At 38.9% G+C, this 22,340-nt stretch overlaps 1 protein-coding gene across 2 annotated transcripts in view; it reads left to right on the top strand.

Moving 5' to 3' along the window:
* The first annotated feature begins 681 nt into the window (after window positions 1-681).
* The window catches only part of lrp4 (low density lipoprotein receptor-related protein 4), a 79,176-nt gene continuing 57,517 nt past the window's right edge, over window positions 682-22,340 (top strand). For both annotated transcript variants that reach the window (XM_025055394.1, XM_025055393.1), the window contains exon 1: window positions 682-986. In XM_025055394.1, the coding sequence (XP_024911162.1) occupies window positions 929-986 (58 nt within the window). In that variant the 5' untranslated portion in view covers window positions 682-928. The remainder of the gene's footprint in view (window positions 987-22,340) is intronic.

Raw genomic sequence — 22,340 nt, 5'->3', positions numbered from 1 at the left:
AATGACGATTCCCTGCGGTAATATTCTAAGAAAGTAAAAATTCATGAACCACAAAAGTATTATATCAAATGTATGGTTATTAAACATGACTGCCTCCACAAAGACTTGCTCTTTATGTCATTGACCTGATCTTTTCAGATAATTAGAAACAACTATTGATAAGAGTAATTGTACACTCAATCCAGGCTATGTAGCCTAATTTTCAGTGTACATTCTAGTTAACAACAAAGTTGTTTTCTTTTCTTCTTGATCTTCATCATCATCATCAACATCATGTTTTCTTCTTCATCTATAGACTAAGAAACGTTTCCAAGGCATTCACAGTTTGGAGGTTGTTTCAGTTTTAAGTTAAATCGGACAGTAATTATCCTTTGATTTGTTGACCACCAACCTCTTTAAAAAGAATGTAATTTAAGAAATGACACAACCACAGTACAGATTTGGGACAATACCATTTATTCAGAGATGCAGAAGTATGTCAAGAAATTCCAAAAACAAACATATGCAAACAACAAAACGGCTGATTTATTTAATATAACTTGTATTCTATTACAATTCTAGTTAAAAAATAATAATCAGCGTTGATTGTTTACTAGAATTGTGGCTTGTTTGTAGCTCTGTAGTTGCGCGTTCTCCCCCGGAGCTCCCATGTGGTACGTTCCACAGTCTCTTTTGGTAGCTCCAGCGGCCGTGGTCGGAACATAACATGCTGGAGAGTGCGTCTGTCTTCTATTACTTAACTTTTCAATCCCTTTTTGTTGCCTTATCGCACTTTGCGGAGAGGGGCCGGGTGAGGAAAGGCGTTAAAGAGTCAGTCATGCTATAAAGTTAGCGTGAAAGCCGGGCGTTGAATCTTTTTCATTCGGAGAAGGAGAAGGAAAAAGGGAGAAAGAAGCCTGGAGGAGTGAGAGAAAAGCGGGGTACCAAGATGCATCTGGTCGCAGTGTTGTGCGGAGCCCTGGCAACTTTGTTGCTCAGTCAGACAGGTAAGAAAACGTCTGTTTCAAAATAAACAAAATGCAAACAACGAAACACGTGTTTTTGCAGATGGTGCGCGGCTGCATCTTTGCACCGTTTGGAAGTTTTGTTCAGTTTTGCATTCCCTCCTGGTCAGTTTTGTTTTGTGTCGACTGGTATCTTCAAGCACGTGAACTATGTAAACAATTTACCCAAACAGCACAACATTTATGTCTGCAATGGTAAACCTTGCGCAAAGCTTATACTCTTTGTCTCTCATTCGCTTGTATCTTGTTTGACAGTTCGCTTTAAGACAATGGTCTTAGATGTGAAGCTCATCATGTGAAACAGATGTAACAAGTCTAATGCACTAATGTAAAATATCTTCATATACATTTATTTCAGTATCTATTACTGTGAGCAGTGCATGCATCAATTCATTCCTGGTTGATATTGACAAAAATGATTATTCATTTTTAAGTTGATGCAATATGGGATAGATAATAGATAGAATTCACTGATGACAGTTATTTTTAAGGCAACTTTTTAAGTCACTTGGCAAGTGATGGACGCATCCCTCATGACAGGGTCTGACTGCAGGTGAAGTGGTTTGTTCATCTGTGATAATCTACATCCGTTTGTTTATCTGTGATAACCTACATCCTGTGTCCTCCCCCTCCAGCGCTTGTAATAGGTCTGAGTGATTTCCACCACCCCCTTCCTATGTTTTCTCTAACACCTTGTATTTACAACATGTCAGAACAGCCGCTGGAATGCAGGGACCCTACTGAAGCTATTTAGCCAGACACACATTCGCAGGCTCACACGCACATGCATGCACAAACACCAACACAATCATTTTGCTCAATGTCACCAAAGTTGACTTCAGTTGTCTTTGTTAATGTAACAAGAAGCCCATTTGTCAGCATAGGAAGAAACAAATGCAACTGTAATCGGCAGCTGGACCTCGACAGTTTGGTGCTGTAGTTGTGACGGGTCCAAAATGTCACGGGACAACTGTCTTCATCATGTCTCCCTGATGAAATTCAATGAACCATGTGAAAACAAAAGACCCCCCATGCCCCTCCAACCCAATAGATGATTCATGTCTTTGGAACTTTATTTATTTTATATGCAGTAAATATATTTCCCCAATTAATCTGGGGCAGTTTGCGCATATTTTAGAGATGCACACATCACCCAGTTTTCTGCATGATCAGCCTTGACAGGTGACCGGCCTGTCAACACACGGTCATTTTGTGCATGCATTTTTGTGTTGGACAACAATAGAGGAAACTCACACTCAAACTGGAGTTAATACATTACCCGTGAAAAGATGATTTTATTAACTCTCGTAACCCTCTGAATTTATAACATGAAATAGACATGTTTGCCCTTGACTTTTTGCCCTTAATTTTACAATCATTGGACATTCTGGAGAAAGAAAAATAGAGGTTATTGATCTTTTTTAAAAAGTCACCCCAAAATAATATAAACTGCAGATATTTTTGTTTTGTTATACCGACGTATTGCACAGGCTTGTATTTGTCAAAATGTTGGATAAACAGTTGTTCATTGTAGCCTGTTTTTTTTTCATATAGTAGGTGTTGTGTTTGGTATTTGCTAATTTAAGCATGTAGTTTTAACCAGCCTTCCATACAAAATTAGATACAGTAGTTAAGGCGTCAATTGAATTTTGTCTGAATTTAAACAGCTGATTTATTCTGTGACCTTTGCTGTAGCAGACCAAAATGTCTTATCTTGACTTGAACAAATATTCATTCATTGAAATGAAATGGTAACAACTGTGGTGTCTTTTCTTTGTGTAGCAAATGGCATTGTAAAGGCCAGCCGCTGCTCTAGTTGACAGCAGATGACTCAGGGCAATAATTTTATTAGGCTTAGTATTTGTAGAGGAAGCGAAAGAGGAAAATAGTAGAACTCCTGAAACCTGCCTGTAGACAAGAAGCCCTCCCAGCTTAGACTAATGGCAGTTCAGTAATGGGCAGAATTTGGACTAATGGCATGTGCTGGAGTGTGTGTTACAGTATAATGATGTGCTCTGGGACAGCACAACCCCTCACCCTCTCCAGTGTCTTTCCACAGATCCTTTCCTGGTTAACTTCCAGATTGGACATGAAGGTTAATTTAATATCTGATGTTATTCCAGTGAAGAATCAACCTTTATCTGTGTTTTTTGTATCCACATCACTGCATTATACATTATCTTATGTGCTGACAATTAAATTTCACTTACCAAACCAAAATACGCTTTTTTGAACATCAGTGAACCACAGTGTAATTCTTCCTTCCTACATGAATTTTGTAGGATTCCTGGGAAAAATAAGGTAATGCGCTTGATAAATAATCAATTTATTTTCAATAATGCGTATAAATTGCAGTAACAGTTGGGATCATTGTTAAAAACCTGTTTGAACCCTCTCAACCAGTAGGATTCGGCAGCCTGAAAACTAACCATTTAACCATTTTAATATTGTTTGATAATGATAATAACCACAGTCCAGGTTGTGCTGTCTTTTGTTAATATTGTCTGGAATCCCTACAAGTAATGTAACCAAATTATAAGCAGTATGAGTAGTATGGTATCTGTTTACACACAATACTCTATATTTATGATTTTCTTTCTTCAAAATACATCAACACTGCAATGGATAAAATGTCATTTGAAGAATTGTGTTGGTAATAATGCTGCTGCAATGTTGATAGCTTACAATTAATCACCCACCGGACAGGTTTATTGTCATAAGTGAGTTTTTTGTAGCACTTCCACTCTTTAGCTGCCAGCCTGGAAGTACTCTGTGTCGAAGATATAAAGGTTGTTTTGGACACCGTAGCCCTGACCTTGTGCAACAAATGGAACTGTCCAATCTTTATTTCTGGCAAGAGGTGTGTGTGTGCTTGTTGGTTCAGTGCTGTGACTGAAATTTGGCTGCTGCAGGAGGAGCAGGACTAATGATTGATGAGAGTTTTATTTTTTTTACTCAGAAATGGAAATTGCTGGTTACATGAATATTGGTGTTGATATTTTTTGTTGTTGCATTAAATAAGGTGACTGTGCCACCCTTTGGTCTAGCTGTTTAGTGTTGTCAGCCAGACATTTGCTTTCACCGCGAGAAGGCAAGAGTGAGTCACTTGATATCCCCACTGGGCTTTGTCAGTCTCTGTTGAGGGGATGGAATTGCACCTCCAAGGTAGCAGTGGAGGTAACTTGTGATTACTTGGTGCCTAGCTCCCCTTAACATTCTCATATGGATAAATGTCAAACCTCATACCATCCGAAACCCCCCATGCCTTGGCTCATTTGCCCCAGCCTCCAATAAATCACTTTCCTTCCAAAGAGGGCCTCCTGCGAAACACTACATGCCATGGGCTTACGGATCATTTCTTGTTTAAAAAACATGATGCCATGGCTTCGGGGCACTTTTCAATTATGTTCATGGTGGTAATATATGTCACACACACATAAGCTCCTAGTGTAAGTAAACAGGTCTGCACCAAGGCAACTGGGTAAAAAATATAGTTATTTAGCAATCAATAAAAAAATAAGGTTTCTTCAGTTTGAGAAGCTTTTCTCAGTTATCAGACATATTTATTTGTTCATTTTTTCTAATAGCAACCTGACCCTAATATACCATGGCAACATTTCTTTTAGGCATACAAAATAATATGCTGCCTTAAATGTCAATACTGCCAATATTGTATGGTGTGTCTTATTATCTTTGATGCCTCAGAGGTTTAGGGACCAAAGGGTCATATTATTGACCTCGTATGAGCCTTTGTTCTTGGCCCGTTTGAAATGATTGTAATGAACTGTGTTTCTCTGTCACTGTGAAACCGTGTTGTAACGGACATAAAGATAAACCAGGTCCGACACTTATTGTCTGAACACAATAAAGGAAGAGAGGGCAGAAGCTAATGGGTTTTTAGAAGGACACACACACTTACAGATGATCTATACTAAGTGAATTTGTCATTGACTTCTCATCTGTCTTCCTAAATATGGGGTGGGTGACCAGTTGAAATTGAAAATGTGGCAAATTTGCCAAAAACATTAGAGAATACAGTGAGAGAATACGGTGCAGGTGTTGTAATAAAAGGCCTCTCTTCTTACACAGACACGGTGACCACTTTGGTTTAATACTAGGCAAAGAAAATCCCAGCATATAACCAGCATAGTGCGAGGTAACAGAGTGAGAACTGTCGGATGGTTAAGTTAATGTGGAGTCATTTATTTAAAACAAGATGTGACTCACTATGGTATGTCATACTGCACATCTATGACAGTTCCATACGGGTATATATATACTTCTTAGCCCATAGTTTTGCACAATTTCCCAAGAATAACATGCAAGTTTACACAGTGTTAGACAAATAAAGGTGTACTAAATCTTAATATTAAGAAGGAGCAAGCAGGGTTTAAATTGTGGCGTGTGGGCCACATTTCTCTCACCCATCACAGAGTTTTGGCCCATCTATCCATTTTGTCTTCATTGAAGGGCAAAAGGGAATTTGCGCAGCCATATATTCAGCATGTGAAATGAGTTAAACTGCACAATGGCCCACACACACTCACATATGACATTTGTCTCAGGGCAACAGAAACATCTGTTAGATGCATCAGGGTAGGACAGTTGTCCCCTTGTCATTTTATGACGAGGGGGTGGACAGTCAATCTTGGACTTGAATGGCAAGTTGAAAGTTTATATTCGAGAAGAATGGTTTAGAACAGCAGTTCATCATTAATGACTCTATGGGATAATCATCACTTAACATCAACTTGAGAAACTCATGATTGCGGTCATTTAAATGTCTCCAGGAATTTTTTTTTTCACAAGGTCAATTGCACAAAAGGGTTCAAAAATGATTATATTATATTATTCAATTGCACAAAAGGGTTCAAAAATGAGCAATGTGGTGATAATAAAATTTGGAACTGGAAAATATCTCATTCATTGCTTAAAGATGTGCAAATAAAATATATTGTTGAAAACTCAAAATGACTGGTAGAGTTGATTATTTACACATTTCCTGCAATGTTGTCTGTGCAAATTGCGGCAAGAGATTGGCTCAAAGTAGAGGGTAAAAATAACTGCAGAGACACAGACAGGCCGGGTTCTTTCCTAAATGGACGTGGGCCTTCTCTCTATATGGTCATAGTTGTGTGTGTTTTTTTGAGGTTTGAGATTTGCAGTGCTGTGATGTATTTTTCGATTTGTGGAGTGCATGTCAGTTTCTAGAAGCAGACAGGAAAGTTACCCAGCCCTTTGGGGTACCAGTTGTTTTTGCAGTGACTCAACCATTAAAATCTATTTAATCTATTTTAAACTTTTTATTTGCAAGCAGCTAACTCTTAAGAGCTTGAAGAATGTTAGCCTTTTGGAGATTTAATTTTAGTTGTCTCTGAACTGCCTGCTTCATCTGTGGTTTTTTGTTTTCTTATCATATCTTTGCTTAGATCTTTAATCTCACCAATGTTAGTCACCATCTTTTTACCTGTCCAGCCCACCCTGTCTGCTCAATAGTAGGGGTCCTGCTGATAGGGGCCTGCAGCTGTCAGTTATACCTGCATACATAGCGATTTAAGCATATATAACGCACAACCATATTTCCTGTTGCAGGCTGTAGACAAGTTGAGGTGTGGGATTATTACATTCTATGTACTTAACATGCTAAACACAGAAATATAATCTTTAACCCCATTTTACACTTATTATATTTGCTGGAACTGCCTATATATCTAACTGTTTATTTTAACTATTTAAACTGTAGGAAAAAATGATTTGCCAACTAATAAAAGACACTACTCACTACTACGTTTTCATTAAGCGTTATTTCCCAAGCTCGAAGGAAACCTTTGTGACATAATTTAACAAAAAATGTTGTGACTTTTACTTTGTCCTTATTAGTTATCCTATATGAATATATCTTTGGACCTTACCCTTTTTAAGTTAATCCCTTGACCTCAGCTGAAACCCAGCAGTTTATGCTCAGTTTCCAGAGCCTTTCTCTGAATTTGGTTTTAAACTTGCATGAAACCTGATTATAGTTTTGTGTAATCGAGATCTTTTGTAACTCCAGCCTGTATCAAAATTTTACAAAACCAGCTGAAAATGTTTTCCCCTAGTGCAGAATTAGAAAAAGAACATCTGACACTACTGAAATAACTTTTGTTTATCCCGTGCACAGTGGTGTATTTTCACACCATGTCTTTAGTACTTACAGTAATTACATCAAGTATGGCTCACGAACACACAGTGGCAAATGAGAAAACCTCGGGGCTTTTATGATCTCACAGTGCTTTTGCCCTTCTAGAGTGGCAATGCTCTGTGTTGTCCCCACAGTACTGACGCAGGGTGATGTCACTTGAAAGTGTGAGAGTCGAAACTTGACTCTTGCTTACATACACAATGCTTGACCTGAGAAAGTGTGCTTGCCTCACAACCTTGAGGCAGTTCAGGTGATGTACCCTGTCTAATTCAAATGTCACCCTGCAAATGAAATAAACTGTGTGACTGTCATCCCTTAACCAACTTTCATATGACTTTGTGAATTCTGGGCCAAAGGACACCTGAGCAGTGTTTTGGGGAAAGATAGTTGTTACCTTGGCATCTCTTCTCTGTGCTTTTCTTAACGTTCAAGCTTCTTCCGTCCTCCACCCACACTCCTCTTTTTTAATGGGCTGTACTCTGTTGGCAAAGTCTCAGCCAGGCTTGTGATGAGGGAAATGGAGGTTGTAGCGGTGGAGGTGGTGAGGATCTTTATTAAACAAACAGTGAAGGGCTTTGGAGGCCCATTCAGACATAGAGCAAGAATTGGGACACCACTGAAAGCGCCACAGTCCATAATGAACTTGAGTGGGCCATATAAGCAATGTCTATTCACTAAAGCCAAGGAGGACCAAGTGTCAAAACAAACCCAGCCCCTTTTCGTTTACAGGGGCTAAACGCCACCTTTTGACTCAGTGAAGTGTGGGCATCTGAAGGGAAGCCCACAACGAAACAGGGAAAGCAGAATGTACTTGTTGAAACAATGGCCTCTTAAATCAAGCACTCCTCATGCCTCTTTTCTTCTCCTTAGCACCCCTGTATCTCCACTTCTGTTAGACCTACGCTGACATTAGCAGTTGAACAGAATATATTGCAGGGGCCTCAAAGGCTCTGGACTTGCATCTCTGTAGCAGCACTGTCTTTAAATACAGTCTTAGTATTCAAAGGAGAGGCCTGTTTGGGTTCTTAAAAGCTTAATCAGTCAGACACAGCCTTCCTCTGCTGGACTAAATTTTGACCATATAATATTAATTATTGGTAGTTACCTGCAAACAGTTGGTTTTGCCCAACATCTTTGCTAATCTTTGTTGTACCACCAGACTAGTGCCTCTTTTCCAGGAAAAAAATAGGTAAATGGTATCTGCTTTCAGGTGTACAGACCCAGAGCTTAAAGAGATTATATGAAAATACATTTTTTAAGGAATAGGTGAATTTTTCCGAAGTTGCTCATCTATTCTGCTGGAGCCATTGTTTTCATCTGAAAAGTGTTTGAAAAGTGAACGCATTGTAAAGTTGTAGCTATCCTTTATTCTCTGTTTCTGTTGTCACCATTCCCTCCAATCGTCATCTTCTCTTTTCCGCCCCACCCTCAGTTAAAACGCTTTCTTCTGTTTGCAACCTCTTTGTTGCTCCTCCATGCTTAGCGGCTCGCAGGACTGAGGCCGAAGCTGTGTGATTCTGGGGCCAAGCACCTACTGCCTTCTTTCTTTTAGTCGTTTAGCAAGGTTTTTAAAGTAGAGACAAATATGTTTGTGGTTCAAAGTCCATCCCAGCAATTACAGTGACTAATTAAAGAGTTGGCCTTCACTAGGCAGCTACGTATAGTACTACAACACCCACTCTGTTTCATAACACTAACTTCAGAGTGAAACTAAGCACAGCATTGCCTGATAAAATACCATGTCTTTCATTGTGTAATGTTTTAATCAATACAAAAATCACAATCAATACAAGATTGTGATTTTTAAAAGGCGCCACAGTGGCTTTTATGATCAGGAAAGTAAATATTGTTGTTTGTGGATGAATTAAATAAAGCATATTTTTACTATGCCACTCAGACTTTGCACATAATTCTTCATATAGTAGGTTGTAAAGTCGAACATTAGCTTTAGACCAACTATAAAGGGCAGGAAGAGAAAGAAAAGCTAGGTCGATGGTCTAAAAGCACCTCTATAGGCTGGTGCATCATAATTAGGGATGTAATGATGTATCGTGACCAGTCCAGTATTACTTTTAATAAGAGAAGATAAATGGTGATGTGCAGTGTTTCTGTAAAAAAAAAGTAGTTTTTGTATTTTGTTATTTAAGATAATTTCAGTCTATGAGATACACAAGACCATTTTCGGTTGGGTCTTTTGCATATATCTTACAAATAAAGGATTATTGTATCTGGTTATAATTCATCTGGAGCTTGTTTTGTTTCAAAATTGTAATAAAACTGTATTATGAACAGAAAATCGTGAATCATATCGTATCGTTACATCCCTATTCATAATGTAAAAAAATCAACCAATGTAGTTATAGTTCTCTTAACGTTAGTATCAGTATACTGCTCGTATGAATACTGTAAATAATTCCCGTAAAAAACTGAACTGAGAGAAGCTGTAGTGCACAAGCTGTAGTGATTAACAGTGCAGTTGTCGTACAGTACGTTTCACAGTCCTAATAAATAACATCTTGCCTGGTCACTAACCAGTGACCCTAACCACTTTAACCTACACTTCTGAGGACAATGTACTGTATACTGAGTCTTCCAAACCGTCCTCCTGCAGGATGCTTTAGATGCTCAAAAAAATCACTGTAACCTTGGCAGCAAGCAGGGAGGCAGGAACACACTTCAGAGCAACATTCATAAAGCACCATAGAGATGATCCGTGGGCTCCGGCTCACTTAAGAGAGGCATGTCTCTCTAAAAGCATATTTCAAGGTTTTTCTGTACTCCTCCTCCTCCTTCCCCTTTATAAAATGAGCATTAATTTTATGTCTGCATATAGGCAAGCCTTCAGCTTCATGGTTGGTTTCAGAAGTGGTATTTTGCCAGCTCATTGCAGTGGTTTCAACCTCTCTGAATCATGACCCAACAGACTAATCAGGATAGTGCACATGGCAACTGTATCCCACCAGATTATAGCTCTGCAATTTTTCTGCAACTTTTTCTGGAGGAACAAAATTTTGAATTACACTTTTGGACCTTTGTTCTTAGGTTGGTGAATTCTTTTTATGTTGTGTTTTTTTTTTAAACTCAACCACATGTCTCTTTTACAGCACACAACTCTATTTACAGTCAAATTTCAAATGACATGCTGGTGGAGGTATGGTTATGTCTAGGCGGGAGTGCAGTGGATTTCTTAACACAACAAGGGAGAGTAAAAGTATGCTGGACGAATGTAGACTAATCTGCCTTTTCAGAACCTGGTTGCAGCCTGGCTGACTTTGTCTGTACCTTGCTGTGGCTATCATGAAGAAGTATAAACTTTAGACTAGGTGAGACACAACTTGTGTCCTCAGAATGATAGTTCTCTTCGTGCCCATACTTTGACACAGACATGTATGTTAAGTCAGTGACAGGTGCCATGGCTTAAGTGTGTGTGTCTGCCAGGCTTCTTTTATTTGCTTCTGATGTGTGCATTTACATGTGGAGGGTATGTTTATATTTTTGGACAGGTGCCGGTGTGTAGTCAAGTTGCCGGGCAGTTGCAACTTCAGGCTGAAATTTAAAGGTTCAGCTGGTGCCTGGCGCCCATAGGGCTCTACTCAGATATGTGCCTCTGGCAGTATGCCAAGACACCACACACACACACACACACATACATACACCCCCCCACACACACAGAGCCACTGGAAGCAACTCTGACTCCACTCCTGTCAATTGTGACCAATGCAGTCATGAATGATCACAAAAACACACATCGTCTTCGGTTGGATTTCTTTTCTGCCACAGCTGAAGCTGGCACCCCCAAGGGTTTAGGTAGACACCGTCTCCAGCTGAATGGTGCCAGCCAGCTTTAAAATTGGATTTAGTTTTGGCACTCTTCTGACCTTGGCAGTGCTGTGTTGCTCATTTAATACTGCCTACAGTCACTCCCCTACCCCCATCATTCCTGTTTCCATGATAACCCTTGTTCCGCATCAGATGACCTGTTGCCCTTCAAAGGAGGATGTTGGTGTCATGTGCCTTCTGGACTATGACACAGTCCACTCCAGGAACGTAGAAGTAGCTCTGGAATGTAGACAAATGCTCTTATTAACCTTGAGCTATTTTGACATCAGTTAGTGTTCAGGATAATGAGTAGATAGTATATCTGTCACCCAGTCAACCAGTCTGTGTATAGTTGTTCTCTTCGTCATTTAGTATGGCCTAATAATAAACTATTACTTTTATTTATTTATTTTTTTGTTGTTTTTTTTATTGTTATGACCTGTAAGTATGTAATCCCTAAAGAGAAAAGTAAGATGCTACTGCTGCGTCACATGATAAAGGTAAAGCTTACAGTGGGGGGAAAAAAAAACTTAAACCATGTAGATGGAATGTTAGGTGCTGACCTCACAGTCAACCTCTATCAGTCCCAAACAAACCATTCTTGATAAAGAAATAACACTTGATTGACTTTAGACCAGTTCATAGTCATTTGTATAATCTTAAAAACTAAATCAGCAAAATGTGCATGAGCCTCCTAGAAATTCAATCATGCTTGTTCTGTTACTCCCTGTTAAGTGTTATTTTGTTTTTGTGGTCTATATATGTATACTACACACTGATGATGTTACCTCTTTAGGTGAAAGTGTAGGTGAAATCGAATTATTTGTTATTGTGACACAGCACACAACAAAATGTGATCTCTTTTAACCCATCACCAAAGTGAGCGGGGAGCAGTGTGTGGGGACATTCCCATGCTCAGTGCACCTTTGGCAACTAGGCAGCTGGTGGACTTGAACCTGAAACCTTCTGGACCCAAGTCCGCTTTCTTCACCACCAAGCCACCACTGCCACCGTTATGATGTTTTTTGACATAGTAAGTGATCAGAATTTCATATTCTACATGATAAGCTACATAAATTACCAAATGTTATGCTTTAACTCTTTATTTTTAAGCATTTTTCCTTATTGTTTTCTGTGTTCCCAGTTGCCTGTAATGTGATTCATCTACCACTTAAGATCGTGTTTATCTCAGTTCCCCTCAAGCACTTCCCCAATTGAGCCTGAACTTGTTGTGTTCATATCTGTGTAAGCAGTTTCAGAAGTTTCAGTTTGTAAAGTAAAAAATAAATAAATTAGCCTGCATTATCAAACCTCTACTTTGCGTTTGCATCTGAAATTGGTGTAAAGTTGCATCTAATTTTTTTGTTGACGTCCATGAGAGTATTTTCATTCTCCCAGGAGAGAAAAGCACTTCATATCTGCATGACGGGAGTAAGAATCGTGAGCTGCAGAAGGAAGAGAGAAGAACATCAAAAGGATGAAAATGCTAAATATACCATTTTTGACTCTACATGTGCGTAGATTGCTTGCTGTGTGGGCTTTGCAAAAGCAAAACTGAGCCATCACCATGTAACTGGTTCACTCTGTCGAGAGGTTGTAAACAGAGAGACATCTACGCCACAAGAATATTTGGCACAGATATTCCTTTGGCAAATCATTGTCAGATGAAGTCTCGTTATAGCTCTACTCTGACAGTTGTATTGTGTTACAGGACTATAGTTTATTATTGTTATAATGAATAAGTTTAAAACTTTGAGGCACAACTCTTGGTTAATGTTTTTTATTTAACTAGGTAAAAATCTTGGCCTCTTCTCTGCTTCACTGTCTGGCTGAGAAACATTTGTAGCTCACAGCCAAACAGTGAGAAATAATGAATATTGTAGTTTCAGATCCTTTCCCACTAAATAAACCTTTTTAAATATACTGTATCTGTGTAAATGTGTGTATTACCGGGCATTTAAGATACTCAGGTCAGTAATTAGTATAGCAGTAGCAGTGGTATCGAAAAAGTTTGACTTCTGTCAAGCAATTGAAATATGAAAAACAGAAACACTGTCAAAGGCATGTTTGGTCTGACAATGTTTTATTGTTGATAATATATAAAGCAGTTCAAGACTCTTGGCAACAGACCTAAGTTTAGTACAGGGCTATTGTTGCTCTATGCTCTTTCTACTCATTTTTACGATAGGTAGTTATTTTGCACTAACTGATATGGACATGATACTTGAAGGTACTTAATTTCTCTGTCATCACCAAACTTCTGACATCAACCAACACCCAACATAAATTAACAATGGTAATACAAAAGTGTGATGCATTTCCTATAAGTAGTGTCATCTTTATGTCAGGTAAACTGGTATCACGTGGAGGCTATAGCAGTAGACGTTTCACCACCATAGTTAACTAATTCCATAGTCTGAATTAGTTCATGTTCTGTCTCTCTTGCAGCAAATGTTTACTTTCTTATTCATCACACACACCCATTTTTGTTTAATACTATTTACTTTACTTCAGGGATAAAGTACTGCCAAAAAGTAGTACTTTGTAATAGTATTTACAGGGGCACTTAGGCAACTGCAATCATGGGAAGAAATGTTACCTATAGTACAATTTTAGACCAGACGTGGCTCTGACTTCAGGGAGTGGCTGGGACTTAATGGGAAAAACTACAGTTTTTTTAGTGATATTCTTGTCCTTTTCTATTGTAAGTCTAGCCCTCTGGTCCTTGATGCAACCTTGACTGAGCTGGAAATCATTACACTAGGGATGCCAAATTTATATTTTCCAATCCATAATCAGCATGCCAAAGTTTCATGCCCAGACAAGAGCCTCCATCTTCAATCTGTTCTTACCTCATGGCCCCTGGGGTCTGATGTTGAGTGGCAATCCTTAGATACAGTAACAATGATGCAGTGAGTGGCCAGGAAATATTTTGCTTTGATGCAGGCCAAAGTGGCCTATTTGGTTGCGCTTTGGAGTTCCATGGTTGAAGTCCACTGTTAAAATCACTTCCACCTCTTCAATCTGCCAAAGTGATCCGTTTGAGCCGTTTGATAAAACCAAACACTTCCAACAAGTGTTTTTTTTTCTTTCTTTTTTTTCAAGAAAAATCATATCTTTTGTTTGTTGTTAGTGTACAGCCAGCTGTCCTTTATCAATCTTTCTGTCCAAGGCCCTCTTTTTACTTTCCTTGTAAAAGCTGTCTGAACTTCAGGCTTTGAGGCTCTTAGATCTTTAAAATCGTACTTCCTCAAAACTCCAGGCTTGAGTCTGACACAGTTGTGGTTGTTGTTCTAGCAGTTAATGACCCTGCCCCGTCATTTTCACCCTGAGTCTCCTTCATTTCCGACACCTCTTTTATAGACTTAGGAAATGGTAACCCCCAAATGGATTTAACTTCCAGGTCAGTGGATTTGAGGTCAAGGGTCACACTTGGGTTGAGGCAAACGTAAATTAAATGACTGGGCTACATTTTGTCTTGCTTGATGTATTCGGAAATGTTTCTTTGTCAGCTCTCACACTGGCACACACAGATGTTTGTTTCACATGAATGGAAATATATAAATTTGTACAGAAGAAAGAACTTGTGAACTTTTTGTTCTTTCTCATTTTCTTGGTTTCCTCTAATCTTCTTTTCTCCAGTTTCTTCCATGTACCCACTTTTTTTTACTCTCTCTCTCTCTCTCTCTCTCTGCTCATTTCATTGCTTAGCAACAATGACAGCCGTGACAGATCTGTGCTTTGGCTCATAGTGTCGCATCTGACTTTAGCCAACCCCCTCGCACATAAACACATACACACAATTGCAATTCAAACAAGTACCCTGATGGTTTGTGGTTTATGATGCTGACCCTCATCAAACTCACCCAACACCCACTCCAGAAACAGCTCTATGACCTGCACCCCCATTGCTGAAGTGACAGAAGGGAAGCATCCAGCTGGAGGGAACTGTTGTGCTCCTCTCCTGAGGGATTGATCCTTTGCCCCTCGTGTCCCAAATCAGCACCTGCCCTGCCAACTACTGGAAGGGGATAAATAATGTCTTTTTTTTATCACGTTTCCATTGTCAATGGTTATGGAGGCCTGCAAGTTTGGGGTGTAAAATATATTTTTATGTGGAACTGTGAGACAGTTGGTATAAGTTTCAGGCTTGTTCTTGCTCCACCTGCTTGCTTCCACCATAACTTTCTCTCCTTTCTTCAGTCAGCTTTCCTCACATTGCAGCTTAGACTTATTGTCTCAAAGCTCCTGGTCGTCTCTGGGGAGCAGTGGGAGAAGGCTGAGGCTCCCTATATCCGCCCTCCTTCAGTACCCCTGATCCCGGCCCCATTTTTTTTTTTCAAGGCGTTTAAACTGACCTGTCAGTGGCTCTCTCTTCCCAGAGTCAATGTGGCCTGGCCCCCTGAAAGACCCATCCACATCAGCCTTCTGTTTGAACAGGCTCCACCAAAAGACCCCTTGTGCTGCTCTTTGTGTGCTCATAAATAAGATCAGAGTTAAGGTCCCAAAGCACTTGTGCCCAGAGATGGGCCCTATGTGCCTGAAGGACTAATGCTGCATGGCAGGCCTATCGATCACTGAGCTCCTCCCAGAATAGCAACCTGCTCTGCAAATAGCTTGCACTGCTACATTGACCTCATAATGCATCTACACAACTAAACTGGTTTGCAAATACATCATGATGAAACATGGGTCATGTGGTATTAAAGAGCAGTGACCATAATATGCATAAATGTTACCTCGCACCCAGAGCTTACTCTCCCATCTCATTGATGCTCTTTAGACTTTTTTTTTTTTTTGAGTGAGGATCAACTCAAGGAGGACTCTGTGTTCAGATAATTGTCTGTCATGTAACTTAAGTTACATGGACACATTACAGAAGATACAGCAATTGTGCAAGAAATTACTTACACAATTACAAGAAATTCTGTAATTGTGTAAGAAAGTTATATTTCTTGCAGTTGTATAAGGTTTATTTAACACAAGGATTGTTTAATAAAACCTTAATAGGTCTAAATTTATAAAATAAATGAGTTTGAATGAGTTAAAATATTTGAAAACAACTAGGGCTGAGCAGTACTGCCTAGCTGTCATTTTTTGATCATACTGAAGCATAGACTAAACAGATATGCTAAACATATATCCATTGTATACTGTGGTTTTACTACCAGTTGCCTTGCAATTTTTAAGCTCATTAAATTAAAAGATTGTTGTTGAAGCTGTGTCCTGACTACTTTACATAAGGATAAAGTGTTCTGTATGGTTTTTACATGGTATCATGTTACCACGAGTAAGAAGCAGTATGCCCTGGTTCCTAATCTCTCTGTCACAATAATTACATGGACGTCTATATGTTTGGAGCCATGGCCCACCTGTTCATATTCCATCATAATCAAAAACAGAAAAGTAGTCTGGCCTTGGGGAATTCAGGGACAAGAGTTCACTACTGTTTTAGCTTCTTTTCTTCCTTTTTTTAGTTTCTGTCAGCAGTTTGACTTGATGCTTTTTTTTAATTAACTGGTGAAAAGACGGTTCAAGGAAAGCTTCTTAGTTGAGAAGCACAGATAAGGAAAGTACAATCGTTAATTATAAAAAACTATAAGCTTTTAATAATAACTATTGTACTGAGTTTGGGGAAGGGGGACCTCTCAGATTTCTATGGTTTGTGGTAGACACCAATGAAATGAAGGCTTTAAAATGACACGGTATGGAAATGTCCAGAATTGGGCCATTTGACACCACCCGATTCAAACACACTTCACTTGAATAATATAGGTTTTCCAAGAAGCCAAACGCCTGAGATTAGTTCCATGTACCCAAAAGCTGCCATGTAACCAAATCACTCTAAAAGTTTGTGAAGCCCAAGCACTAAAACAGAGTGCTATTTGTGTCAAAATCATCTCTCCTTTAAGTGGAACGCCAGCTGAATCTGCCCTTTTTAGATATTGCTCAGAGTGATGTGTGGATCTGGAAATTCTTTTGAAAAATGTTTTAACCCATGCAGTGTCTGGAAGTCTTACTTGAGTTTGAGTGTGCAGAAGCCTATGGAAAGAGTTTTTTTTTTTTTGCGCACCTTGAAAGACATTGCGACATGTTCAGTGTGGAAAACTCAACTATTTTTCCTGTGGTGCTAATTAATCACTGAGCCCGTTTCCTCTCTACCCTGTTTTTTTTTTCTCTTCTCTGCAGGATCAGGGAGGTTTTTTACCCACTTTGTGTAAAGTGAGAAGAGGTGGGTGGTGGTGACGAAAAAATTCAAAGTTTGCATGGTTAAGAATAAAAAAAAAACAAATGTAGTAAAATAATTAATAAAGTGATTTAAGAAGGCAGATATAATACATTTTTCAGATGTAACCAATGCTTGAATTGGCTGATTTTGAGTATGATTGGTCGATAATTTTGTACATGCCTTCTGTGTCCTGGAACAGAAACGCTCTGTCACAAGCTGAAGCTAACATGTGGTTAACTTGTAAGTACTTTACAGGGAGCTTCTAGCATGATATTTGTTATACAAAACTGTGGAAAAGAAACCACATTCATTTGAAATGACAGACCTAAACCTGTGACCTTTTCAGTTTTTGGGAAATGTTTCCTGGTGACTTTTTATGAGAATAAAACTTTACCCTGAAGAACACTTTTGAAAGTCGTAGCTTAGTGGTTAAGGAAGTGGACTTGGGTCCGGAAGGCTTCAGGTTTGAATCCACCAGCTGCCAAATTACCACTAAGGGTACACTGAGCATGGCACCGTCCCCACCCACTGTTCACTTTGGTGATGGGTTAAAGCACAGGCTCAATTTCGTTGTATCCCTGTGTTACTGTGTTACAATGACTATATATATATATATATATAAAAAACTTTTATGTTTGATAAATACATTTATAACAATAATAAAAAGACATATTTTTTTAATTATTAGTAAAAATCTTAGAATCTATGGAAAGTGTAAGGTGTCATTTATAAAATTCACTAGAACAGTACAAAAGGCTAGGCAACAAAGGGGAAAGAAAGTAAAATGGATTCTTTGAGGGTTTCTTATTAACCATCTTAACTGTGGATATAACAGGATCAACCACTTGATTTTTGTAACCGATGTCCAATTTTACATGACCAAAATCTTCAGACATGCTGTCCATGCTATGCTAATGACCGATTTTGTTAAATGGTAGATACTCCTCTAAGCAGCATTTCCTACATATTTTGCAGGTGCGGAATTGTTGTTAATAGATAGCATTTGTTCTGTCCCATCTTATAGAACCCCTGCATTGGCCCCTTTTAATTTTGGAAACCTTTGACAAGAGAAGGGCATTGTTTTTGGACAATAGGAATTTTGGTGCGTAATCTAAGACCCCCTACAACTTGTCTCTCAGTAGACCTGCATATACAACATTAAGCACACTGAGTGGTTAACTCTAGCTCTGATTCATTGGGACCCAGTTCCGGGAGGAGGAGCAGTAATTAAAGACCTTAGAAAAAGGGGGCCTTGCGCACTGTTAGATGCATTTCATCCCGGAGTTCCAACCCCCCCCACCCCCCCTTTGCCCATAATCCCCACAGGAATAAACAAATTGGGCTTTTGAGTCTGCAGGCCGGGCCTAGGGGCTCCTGTAATGGGATAGTTGAGGTGTGTGTTTGTGTGCGTGTGAATACCAAGTATGGGTGAGGGAACATGTGTTCTCTTATATGGCCTGTGAACGTGTGTGTTTGACCACCGGTAATCGAAGTGGGTAATTGGTCCCAGTTCAATAGTGAAGTGCTTCAACTTCATTTACCTAATCCATAGGTTTGGTATTAAACAGATTAGTCTAGGATCTCTCCTAAACAAGCACTAACCAAGCACAGATGTATGAGTTTATGTGAGTGCACATTTGTGTGTGTGTGGTAAAATCTGAACCACAGATGATGTGTTCATTTGACCAGTTATTTACCCTCTGGCTTGTCATGAGGAAGTCTCTGTTACTTTCTTGTAACTTATTTTGCACCAGGAGCTCTGTGATTTTTCTCCCCAAGCCTGAATCCTCAGCTGCTGCAAATCCAAAACTGTTGTATTAATTTGAATCTCCTATCGGAGCCAAAGAGCAGAGGAGTGATGTCAGAAAAACAAATAAAAAGAGAGTGTATTGATGTCCTCGTATTTGAGTTGAAACTTTTTACGAGAAAAGCCTTAACAATGTTTTTCTTCGTACTTCAGAGCACCATAGCTGATTGAGTTTGTTGTGTTTTTGAGGGTGGGGGGTGAGGGTAAAATGAATTCAGTTCTACTCTGCTTAATGAGTCTAAAGCACATCTAATTTCACTGGCTGTTGAACCTGGCCTCCCTTCCCCTCTTCAGTTACTCCTCCCCTACTTCCAGTCATTCAGGCGACTTCAGAGGGCCCTACTATGCAAAGCAGCCAATGATTTACTAAATGGTCCTTTAATCATTACAGGTTTTATTTCCCCAGCCTGTCTGGAGGTCAGTAATTGTCTCTTTGAGTACACAAAAGAAGCTCTGTTTGTCATCAAGTTGTTGACAGCAAAGAGGAGGAGAGTTGAAAAGTTTTCAGCTTGTCTGCCTGCAGGTCTGTTAAAGATCAGTTGGTTATTTATTAAGCATTAATTCATTCATATTTTCAAGACATGTCAAGGAGAAAATATTCACCAGTTGGGAAAAACAAATGTATGAATGTGTGAAGAGGTGAAGGTAGAACTTTTAAAAAACTTTAAGTAGATGGTTATGTGTTGAAACGTCACCTTATATTTAATGTGTCAAAGTTATCAGGACTGATTCTCACTGATAACCTTGAACTTCTTGCTTTAGTGTTATATTATCCAGTATTTTTTTTATAGAATAAGATTAATTTTATTCAGGTATTTTATCAAGTGGCTCAGACTGGTCATGCTGTTTTAAAGAACAAAATATGTTCTTGGCGTCGGCAGACGTGTGGTTGCACAGAGCCTAAAAAAACATTTATTCGTTTCATACAGTCCACCCATTAGCTTACTTTGTTTGTTTAATATAAAGTTAAGCAAAACAGAGAAATCTGAGGCAGACATGTAGTTGAAGAGCAAAAGAGGGGGCTTTGCTCATATTGGTATTTAATAGATCTTGGTGCCTTTGATTACATGCATTGTTTCCCTGTTGCCAACATTTCATCCACATGCTCCTCTCTCCTGTACTGTGATTTGTTTTTCTTCTACTTTCAATTTTCACCCTCCTCTCTTTATCATTTTTTTTGGAACAAGTTTCAATCCTTCCAAAATATTTATTTTTCCAGAGTTTGGTTGAAAGGCAACAGAGGTTCACCAATCACCAATAGGTTGTTTGTTAACTTGCAGTTTTTAAAGCTGTTTGGGTTCATAAAATTGCTTGTTCTAATTTGCTAAAATATTTTATAGGATCTATCTGAGAATTCTTTTGACAAAACTCAACTTACTATTTGTTGTGTTTAATTCACGTTTCTTCCTTTGGATGCTTTTGATTACAGCATAATATGTACCTATTTCTAAACAGCATCAATTTCAGTTTGGCTTCACAGAGAAAACAAATATAAATTGACATCCCGCACAATGCAATTTTTGTAATTGCTGTTTACCCTACAGTTTTACAACCGTGGTTTCATTCAATAACAGACAGTTACTGCAATTTGACTCATCTCGTTTTGACACCACGTTCACCTGAGAGATGGGAACGAGAAAGCATTTTGTTTGTCTGCAAATGTGAATGTGTGTGTTGTAAGTTGTTGACCAGCAGCCTGCAGGCATCTGAGCCAGCAGGCAGGTCCAAGCAGGACTTGTACAAAGATCAGACTCAGAGATAACGGCCCCTCCGTCTTCTCCATTTCTGCCCATATGGTGTGTGTGTGCATGTCTGAGTGTCTGGCAAAGTGGACCCAGACTGGCCCATTCTTTTAATCATGCTGACTGGAAACAGACAGGATTGATATCAACATCACAAATGCTTGGGCATATACTGCCAATCAGCTGTAGGGAAGCCAATTAGATAGAGAAAGGCATGGAGAAGGAAAGGTTGCTTAAAGAAAAAAAGGGATCAAATAAATAATTCATATTAAATAATATTGATAGATTTATCTTCAAGATGATGAATGAAGACAGAAGAGAGGAACAGGTGATTGTTGTTTTTGCACGTAGGTCTGCAGGGATATTACATCAGTGCTTATTATTAAATGTGACACAGTCATTTTATTGTGCCCGAAAGGCAGATGGTTTCTGCGTCACTGTTTATTATGGTTGGACCCAAACTGAATTTATTTAAATTCAATGTACGCTTTAAAAAGGTAAACATATTATCAGCAAAATTGTGCTGAACAATAACCTCTTTGTTTCAGTACAGTTCCAGTTTGGTGTGTAATTCAGAAATTGACACCAGCTGTAAACAAATGAAAACAAATACAGGAACCTCGGTTGTCGAACGCCTCCGTTTTAGAACAATTCGGTTCACAAACAACATCGTTCACCAACAATTGCCCCGCTTATCGTACCATAAGGCCGAACAAGCCAAGAACATCAGGCGGGATCACTGAAGCAAGAGATCACTGGCAAGAGATCACTGAATGACTGAGTGTGTGGCGTCAGTCCATTGCAGTGGTTTGTAAACCTTAAGATATTTCCTTCAACTTTACAATGGAAAAATATTCAACAATTTAGTATAACTGTAATTTTTGTATACTAGTTTGGTATTTTGTATATTTACTAAAAATTAGATACTTTAGACCTCATAACCAGGCAGACTAAGGAATGTTTCCTTGTGTTAGAAAATTGTGCCCTTAAACTATTAAAGTCTATTTTTCCGAGTTTCCAGCAAATGCTTTGATGTGCTTTATGTAATGAGTAGAAACAATAGCCAAAAATTCTCAAAACATTAGGCTCAAGATGCAATAAACTGCAATTATCACTGACATGTCTTCTATTTTGCTCCTTTTACCCCTCTTTTCTTCTCTGTATTACATTGGTGCTGCTTTAGATTATGACTACATGAAGATGGATCTCCTCATAGTCTGTGCACACAATGAACCAAACTGACATTTATTGAGTTTTGTCTTGATTTCTCTCTCATAAAACAGGCTACAGTCACATAATGCAAGACAGCTTAGAAGAGAGACAGTGATGACGCCCTACCACACTATTGCTTTTGCCTTAAATTGATGAGGCTAAAAGAACGCAGCTTGAAGAATGTAATTATTATTATTTTTTTTAAGTTTTGTATGAACAGAGTCTCATAACAAAAAAAAGAGCGTTCCACATCCCCAGGGTTGTTGATCTATTTACAGTTGTCATAACCTTGGAGCGCAATATTTCTGCAGCCAAGAGGGATGACTGCACCTTCAGTTCTTCAAGA

Source organism: Cynoglossus semilaevis, chromosome 5, assembly GCF_000523025.1.
Source record: "Cynoglossus semilaevis isolate Cse_v1.0 chromosome 5, Cse_v1.0, whole genome shotgun sequence".
In the NCBI taxonomy this organism is placed as follows: Eukaryota; Metazoa; Chordata; class Actinopteri; order Pleuronectiformes; family Cynoglossidae; genus Cynoglossus; species Cynoglossus semilaevis.
Note: the sequence above shows the minus strand (reverse complement) of the source record. Positions and strands in the feature narration are given on the sequence as shown.